This window comes from Punica granatum, chromosome 5 (genome assembly GCF_007655135.1).
Source record: "Punica granatum isolate Tunisia-2019 chromosome 5, ASM765513v2, whole genome shotgun sequence".
Lineage (NCBI taxonomy): Eukaryota > Viridiplantae > Streptophyta > Magnoliopsida > Myrtales > Lythraceae > Punica > Punica granatum.
This window is the reverse complement of record NC_045131.1, coordinates 21,637,053-21,645,847: the sequence shown is the minus strand read 5'-3', so window position 1 is coordinate 21,645,847 and position 8,795 is coordinate 21,637,053. Positions and strand designations below refer to the sequence as shown.

The 8,795-nt window shown below is 37.6% G+C and overlaps 1 protein-coding gene across 5 annotated transcripts; it reads right to left on the bottom strand.

The window, feature by feature from the left end:
* Nucleotides 1-246: 246 nt before the first annotated feature.
* LOC116208196 (ELMO domain-containing protein C-like) lies at nucleotides 247-7,362 on the bottom strand. Of its 5 annotated transcripts, none has more exons than XM_031541505.1 (10): nucleotides 6,529-6,601; nucleotides 6,385-6,447; nucleotides 5,222-5,331; nucleotides 4,578-4,646; nucleotides 4,337-4,452; nucleotides 4,197-4,251; nucleotides 2,585-2,705; nucleotides 2,149-2,196; nucleotides 973-1,067; nucleotides 247-701 (listed from the first exon to the last, which is right to left on the bottom strand). In XM_031541505.1, exons 1-10 carry the CDS (start codon nucleotides 6,584-6,586, stop codon nucleotides 600-602), a joined length of 837 nt encoding a protein of 278 aa, XP_031397365.1. In that variant the 5' UTR covers nucleotides 6,587-6,601; the 3' UTR covers nucleotides 247-599. The 5 variants fall into 5 exon arrangements, with proteins under 5 accessions (XP_031397365.1, XP_031397366.1, XP_031397368.1 ...); XM_031541506.1 differs by having other exon boundaries at nucleotides 5,222-5,316; XM_031541508.1 differs by lacking the exons at nucleotides 6,385-6,447; nucleotides 6,529-6,601 and adding an exon at nucleotides 6,713-7,362 and having other exon boundaries at nucleotides 5,222-5,316.
* Nucleotides 7,363-8,795: the final 1,433 nt, after the last annotated feature.

The window sequence follows — 8,795 nt, the reverse complement described above, 5'->3', positions numbered from 1 at the left end:
ACATCAACATGCGTACTTCAAGAAATGCTCCTGTTAGTTTTGAGCAACTCAGACTACTTTCCGGGAAAAGCACTTCTTCAGATCATCAATGGCATTCAATGCAAATGGTTTGTGTGCATCAGTATTACTGGCTTTACTGAATTCGGATATCGCAAGCAAGCAGACAGAAATCATAATTCTGTATCCAGTCTGAACCAGAAAAACATCAGACCAAAATGCCAAGGGTAAAAATCATGGAGGCACCCAAGTAAAAGACCAACTCAAATAATACTCAAGATGGAATTGGAATTGACTCACAGCAGCATTCGCAATACGAGCTACCCATGATCGGGTCATTTATGCATCACCTCATGCAATTACATTTTTATGCATCAACCTATATCCCCCGTAAACATGAGTAGACTTATCTCAAGCACTAAGCAGGAATACTCGGGATGTCAAAAGGAAAAGCTTAAGAAATATTGCTAATGCCATATCAACCAGAAAAAAAGGAAAGCCATCTAGCAAGATTTCAAAGAGCAGAAAGAAAGGGGGAGTAGCGAGTGAGCAAAGAAAAGAGAAATCTCTGAAACCCTCATCAACTGCTGCTGCTCCTATACCTATCGTGTGAGGAGTTTGTACGAAGGCAATTCTTCGAGGCGCGTTATCTCTTCAAGCAGGAGTTCACTTTCCAATTGACGGCGTGTTGATTTCATTACCGCCTGCACATGAAGAAACAGAATTACTGAAAGGTTTAATCAAAAAATCTTCATATAGTGGCTAACCGGTAAGACATTGTTTCTGTAACAATTAAGGATCATTTCTACATGATGTGTAGTAGGTTACTGAAGGTATAAATTTTAGCACGAATTAAATACTCCTACAACAACAAAGACTATTATATACATCTATGCATGACCATGCAATAAGCATATAGGAACGATGTTCCATCTATTTCTAGAAAGGGGACTTTAGAATGAAGGAAAAGCTTACGTTGAAGTCCATATAAGACGCACGCATGGCAAGCCATTGATGATCCATTAACTTGAATGTAATGCAATATAGAAGATCAAAGGCATGTTCATTTTCTGCATAACGAGAGGCAAAACCCATGCAAAAGCAAACCAGTCAGAACAATAAATAAATAAATAAATACTCGAACAGTCAACTTGGTGCAGATCTTATCCAGGATCTAAACCAGGTACAAATTGAAATGAATAGCACCTAAAGATATTTGACAGCACTGGAACTTCCAAGCTTGGAAAAGAGATATGTGATTATGGTCAATGTATAGCAGGGACTCTCCCAACTTGCAGCAAACTACAGAGAACTCAACTACACAGGTGGAAATTCCCTCCATTTTTGAGATCACCAATGAAGTACTAAGCCTTTTGGATGTTAGAGAACGATGTGCTTTAGAATTCCTAAATTTGTTTCACCACTACTAGCAAGCATTTGTAAGAGAGCTAAAAGGGCCTGATTGGAAATAATCATAAATAGGTCATAAGAAAATATATATATATATATATATATATATGGAGCATCTGTGAAATCATGATAAAAAGAGTAGGTACTTTTGAGTTCGAATAACAATTCGCACCAATAATCTCCAAATTCATTGTACTTTATACAACAGCATAAAGAAACATGGTCCCATTTATTTGCTTCAAAGCCTCTTCCATATATCATTAATATATTTTTGATGCTACAGAGACCTCATTAGCATGACCGTGCCACCATCAGAATTCCAGCACCCCACTAACACCTCAACCCATCCATCCTTGATCCATCAAGAGTATAATGGCACAGCAATTTGAGCCACTTTAGTTCCAAGTCGTTTCCATTCATTTGCTTTTCAAGATGTTAAAGTAACCGCCCACTCTATTAGTGTTCCTTTGGCATTTCCATCTAGTGTGAAAATTTGATTTCTTATCCTCCTCCAAATTATGTAGCATACTGTAGTTGTTAAGGAAAAAAACTGCAAAATATAAGTTGTCAACCATTCTTTTTACTTCAAAACTGTAAATTTCTTCACTTAAGTTAAGCTATCATCAAAATTATAACAGCCTCTCTCCCCCTCAACATGAGGCATGGGTTAAAATATTTCCACCATTTTCCTAAGATGAAACAATTGAGCAGTGTACAAAGTTAATGGTCTTAGAATGTTACCTGAAAGAAACTTCAAGAAAGTAGCTCCAACAAAGGTCCGTGGTTTTACTGTAAGATTGAAACATGCAAGTAAATTGTAATTAATAAAAAGCATATCCTTTCTACCCAACTAGTAGACAAAGGATCACGTCGCATTTCCATCATTATTGGTTTAGGTTAAGGCTTTCCCAGGAAAACCTCAATTCCATCGCCCCCTCATTCTGTTTTTTTCTGGAATAATTAAACTCCTAAAGGAAACATAACTGCCTAAAGTAAACTTAACTGTGAGCTAGAACTACCAAGAATGGCACTGGCCATCAGATGGCAAGAACATGAGTATTCTAAATATGTAAAGAGACAGGCATTGCCACCTCATCTAGCTTTCATTTTACCAGTTTAGAGACATATAAAAATTCATAGGAGCGTTTGCGTGAAGGGAAGTGAAAAAATAATGTACCTGCTTCCAGATCAAGCATTTGGATGAGCATAAAGGTGATATTGACACCAGCGACAGCAAAAGGGTATTCCCACATTGACCTATCTCCTTCTCGCTTTCTAAGTAAATCTTGGAAGGATTTCTGTGATCATGGGTTCAAAATCATTAAATGAGCAAAAACCCACCCTTTTGACAGATTATTGAAAAACGTAACACAGCAAGGCAAGGAATCTATTATATTATGCATGGAGCTAGTGCATTATAGACCACAATATCCACCACAGTTCATCTCTATAGAAAATAACTGCATCAATTCAAAGTACATAGGGCGAACATGAAAAGAATGAGGGATAAAAGCTCCCGCATTAATTAGCAAAAAAAAAAAAGAAGGAGAAGAAGAAGAAAAAGCACGTATTACAGTTATTCATTGGGTACCATCTTTGGCTCACCAATGTCAACTAAAAACCAAAACTTCACAGAGGAAAACGACCAAAGCAACAAATGCTTGGATCTTCATAAAATGACAATTTGCATGATTTCCCAACCTCAATGACTAGCTTCTTGGTTTAAAAAATTAATAATACATCGCTGCACTTCAACAAGAAAAACTGCAGACAAGCCCCCTTCATCAAGGTAGGATATCAAAATCATCAATTTCCTTGAGAGATTCATTAACTTAAAGTGGATAAATGCTATCCATACCTTATGGTAATTAGACAATAAGCATTGAACTTTTCAAAAAGCAAGGAATACCCTGATGAATAGAACTCCCGGTACTTCTAATCTACTTGATGACAAATAGCTACTTTATGGGTGACAAGTTAGCCAATGTTCCCATAGTAAAATATACCAAAAGTGAATCAGACCAGGAAAGATCCAAGCCATCAAGGTCATCTAACTCATATAGATTTGACTCATAAAATGAGAATGATGAAGCCAGTGGGCAGCTCAATTTCCGCGGGGCAGATAAACAATAAATGCAGGAACAAAACTATTTCTTGTGAATTCCTATAGGTATATTACAATGAATGAGTTTAGTTTCTAATAAGCCCTTCAGTATAAAAGAAGCCAAGAGATAATCGGGATGCTATCCTAATCCCAAATGCATAAAAATAAAAAACTGGAATTCCTAACAACACTGATGCTGATTACTTCCTGATGAATTTAACACTTATATATCACTTTCCTAAAGATGTTTATAGAGGCCAAAACTTATATCACTTTCCTAAGGATGTTTATTGGAGCCAAGAAAAGATAAGCATCAATCCACATCTTTCAATACTCCACATCATACGATTAAATTACAAGTTTATAGAATCCAACACAATCGAAGAAAAACCTGTATGGCTACCACACGGTCAGATTCTGGCAAACTAGCTTCATAGTCAATGCACTATACATGATAATGTAACACAAAATTAACAAGTCACAAGCCATAAAGTAAGCTTAGAAATACAGATAGCAAAAAGGGCCCTCCAAAATAAAACCATCTTCAACGGACAGAATGGGGTGACATAGCACTTGAAATCATCGGAAGACCGCCTTTCAGGGTCAAATCAAGAATGCCTTATATAAGGCTCTAAGCACGTTGTGGAAAAATCAACAGATAGACATTTTGAAAGTGAGATGATACCGGAAAATTCCTCGCGAAAAACAACAAGTTTTCCAATGATATGAAACCGCCTCCCCTGCAATTAGCATATTAACAATTGAAAATTAAGAACTTAGCAAGCAAAGAGCAACCAGGAGCACAGTATACTGCACATAATTTACCTAAAATCAGTGGAAGGGTCCTTCCCTTGCCAACCCATTTCCTTCCATTGCTCAGATATTAAACCACATAGTTCCTCTTCAGGAAAGGCAGTATGCCATAACGCTCTTAGGGCTTCCTGTGCAAATGCAACAAAAATAAGATTCAACATAATCAATACAGATAGACTGACTGATTGGCCTATAAAACTTGGAAGCAATCTGAAGTCCACAAAAGCAGATGCAATTTGAACAAAATCTATACCTGGTGCTCCAGTGTTGAACTATCATAGGCAACGTCTATACGGCTTTGTAACCTCTGTAAACATTCCTCCTGACAAAATCAAATTCAAGGTATATTTTCTCAAACAATGGTACACCCTTGATCATCTTATACATAAAATGGAATTAATATTAGATAAAAATACGGAAGTTACTTTAGAGGATATCATAGAGCAAAAACAGGTATGGATACAATACAAAGAAGCAGCCCATTTGTATTGTACAAGTATATAAAGAAAATTTACTTGACAAAAGACTGATCTTATTTAGAAATCTCAAATTAGAATGGCACCAGCCCAGTGAAAATGATATGGTAAAGAAACATAAGGAGCAAATATCACAAATCCAAGGTTCTCAAATCCACCAGGACATCTTATTGGCAGGCAAAATGTTCCATAACCTGGAGTAGTGAACCACAATTCTTGTTCAAACAATAGGATATGATTTAATCATTTTTTGAAAATTACTTTCATCACAAATCCAAGGTTCTCAAATCCACCAGGACATCTTATTGGCAGGCAAAAGGTTCCATAACCTGGAGTACTGAACCACAATTCTTCTTCAAACAATAGGATATGATTTAATCATTTTTTGAAAATTACTTTCATCAAGTTACAGGATAGGTACCTGGGCAGGTGTTAAATCAAATGAAGGACGAGCATCGCTCTCTCTTCTCTGGGCACAAACACAAGAAAGACCTCGGCCAAGCCATGCTGCAGATCCTGCCACAACCTCAGCTGTAACAAAACGAAAATGCTAAGATAGACAACCAAGAACCTGTCTCCAAATTACGACTCAAGCAACTCAAGGAAGTAATAATCTTTCGTCTTGTAAAAATCTTTGTCGCCTTCAAATGTTTACATGCGCTACAAAGTATCGAGGCTTCTCCTCCACAGACAACATAAATAAACTTCTCAGATAAGGTGCTGAGCCAGAAATCAAATTAAGACACAAGTTTGATAATCATCCATTGTGCTTAACAATTAATTTTGGTTTCTCTATTTTGGTAACTACTTTTGGTTTCTTTTTGGTTGATGTATACAAGCCAGTGAGCATTTATAAGCTTCCCTTTAAAATTTATTGAATTGATTCATTGGCTAATGCTCTTGAATATCAGCTTCAGTAGGCTACAGAATAAGCACGAATTTAAATACTTTAAAGGGTCATTCTCCTACAGCATCAATAATTAAATCAGTATTACCCTTTTGAGGTATTATAAACTTGCATAAACAGTTTCTTTCAATTCCCCAAAAAGAAACTGCAAGGCTGACCAGCGATAATTCATTTTATTACGATTATAGTGATTTATTAGCTATTAATATGCAGCATTGAAGTTGTCTACAGTCAACGTACCCAAAAATTTCAAATTAGAAATCAAAGTAAATCTTTGCTAGTGAACTCACCAAACCTTCTCTCTATCTCTCTCTCTCCCCCCTTTTGGATGGAAAGCCACCAAACCTTTTAGGAAGGAGGGTTCAGCTCATCCCCGGCTCAATATAAGTATAAGACTACCAAAGAAAAATGATAACGCTTCAAGTTTATCTGGTATCCAGGTTGCGGTCATAGTTTATAAATCTTCATCACATTAGCTATGTCGACTATTGGAGCCCTATTTGCTGTCAAATAGAAAGAAACTGTGGCAATATTGAGGCCCATCAGACTGGAAAAGCTGACGAACATTTATTTCACTAACAGAACTGCAGATTTAGATTATAGAAGAATTACACAAAAGTTGCAAACAAAAATGGCAGTTTTAAGCAGAGATCACTCATTGAAGTAAGCTCGCCTACCGAGACAGATTTGCGCCTCTGCAAATGAGGAGTTAGGGCACATATTTCTTTCACTACGAACAGCTACATATACAAATATTTAAACCATCAAAATCGACGATCTCAATTTCCAGGACCCTAGCTCTTAACTGCGACGACACATACAGGAGGAGGGTCCAAGAAACGTCGAAACCTTGCAATTAAAATGAATACGTCCGGACATATATAGAGACGGGCATTTATATCAAGTTATCCGCTCATATATATATATATATATATATATATACACACATACATATAGAGAGAGAGACAGAGAGAGAGAGGGAATGTATAATGGCAGGTAGGGTACCTGAAGTTGAATGGCAGGTGTTGCCTCTTTCAATGCCTTGAGAAATCCTTCTGACAGCGACAAACGAACCTCCTCTGTCATCCATCTTATCCGCTCGAACAGTTCAATACACGAAATGCACCTCCTTCATCGGCCTCCTCGCGGAAGAATGCTCCAAATCACATCCGTAAATCGGAAACGCCGTAATGCCAGCTAGTGTGGAGACAAGAAACGACAAATAGAGCTCCTCGATTGCCCCAGCCGAGCTCCTGCGAAGGCAATCAAAGTCCAGCGGAGCCGATTGGGGATTCAATCAAACCCGCCGCCCAAGGCCCCGCCAATTGACAATGAGGCACAGGTACGGACAGCGATAGGGAGACGGAGCTCCGGCGAGTGGCAAGAGAGGAGGAGAGGGCGGGAGAGTATCCGGAGACAATGAAGTGTGGCTAGGGTTTCGAGATCTGCGAGGGGGACACCATTGAGCAGTTAGAGAGCTCTCTCTATCTCTCCCCGGTCTCCTCTCTCTCTCCCCCCACTGAGATTTTCTCTCTCTAGAAATGGCTCTCTCTGCGATGGGATGTTTGCAAGGAGGGAGGGAGGGAGGGAAGGAGGGAGTATGGTTTTTTTGCTAAGTAAGGGGGGAGTTATGTGTTCGTTTCTTTGGGAAAAGGGACGTGGCGAGCGATTTGTTTGAGGGGAACGGAGATTACAATACATTTTTTTTCCCTCAATTTTTAACTCAAAAAATAATTTTTATTTTTATTTTTTTGGAGAGACGGATATTCTCCACTAATATACTAATTTCTTCGACCTTAAGTTCATCACGCAAGGTACTCTCATTGGATTTCAAATCGTTACAGTACAAATAACGATGTTCACATGGAACTCAATTTGTTATAGCATATGCGTTAAAAAGTTATTGTTTATTTCAATTAGAAATTCATGTGAATTCAAGTGGTTCGATAATTGTTTTCCCTTAAATAAGATCTAGAATTAAAGTTTATAAATGAAAATCGACGATCAGAAAATTTTACCCCTTATTGGGCGAAATATAAATTAGTTGGAACCTATGGACTTTCGAATATCGGGTAGCACATTTCCAAAAAAAATCATCATTTATTTCATGTTGATTGGCAAACTTTCTTCTTAATTGATGAAAGAAATTTAATAACAGACAGCTAAAAAATATTAAATGTTGAAATAAATTCAAATGGATGCTATTTTCTTTTTCTGGGCTGACAAATGAATGCTATTAATTAATTAGAATTGAGTGTTTAATTAAAGAGCTAGGATGACGGTGACGGATTGCGGCAGTGATGGCGAAGGACCACTGCTTGGGAACGGAGCGGGCATCAAAGCGGCAGCCGCCTCCCCCACCCCCAACGCCGGGGCAAAGTCGGAAATGGGCATTGCCACTCTTCAGATCAATTTAGTCCCTCTAACTTTTATAGATTCACTTCAGTCCTTATAGCTTTCGACTTTGCTTTATAGTCCTTCACCCTCTTGTCCTTCATTTTTTCCTTTATAAGATTTTCCAGAAATTTTTCATGTTTGGATATTTCCTGAATTATATCACTAGATGCACACTCATACCATACACGATAATTGAATATAACTAGTTGAATTATAAATTAAAATATATAGAAAATAGAAAAATTTTACACGAATAAACCATCAATTTCGTTCTTGACGAGTCATCAATTTCATTTTCAACCTTTTATTACCATCAAAACCGCTCTCAACACTGCACTTTCATATATTAATTTAGTTCTTACCATTTAATAGTCGTAATCTGAACTGAACGCGAACAACATTAATTAAATACTAGAAATATAAAAAAATTAAAGAGAAGGCCGAAAGGACAGAGGCAGAACGTGTGCATACGTGCCCTGCATATAGGAGCCTTTTCAAATCCTAATACATAATTCATGCCATAGAAGGACCAAACAGATTAACAAATCATGCATTGACTCGATCAAATCAAAGATTGAAAGTAGAGGGACCAATCCAAATGCTACAATCGGTAAGTGAAATGACGGTATTGCCCTTGAGGAGCATGGGGTGGGGAGTCTTCTTTTTTTTTGGTCGATGGTGTCCGGCGCTG

Coding starts and splice junctions, on each gene's coding strand:
- LOC116208196 (XM_031541505.1), bottom strand. CDS start 6,586: ATGTCCGGACGTATTCATTTTAATTGCAAGGTTTCGACGTTTCTTGGA. Junction 4,647..5,221: donor TTGATTTAACACCTGCCCAG/GTACCTATCCTG, acceptor TGATTTTGTCAG/GAGGAATGTTTACAGAGGTT. Junction 702..972: donor CGTCTTATATGGACTTCAAC/GTAAGCTTTTCC, acceptor CTTCATGTGCAG/GCGGTAATGAAATCAACACG.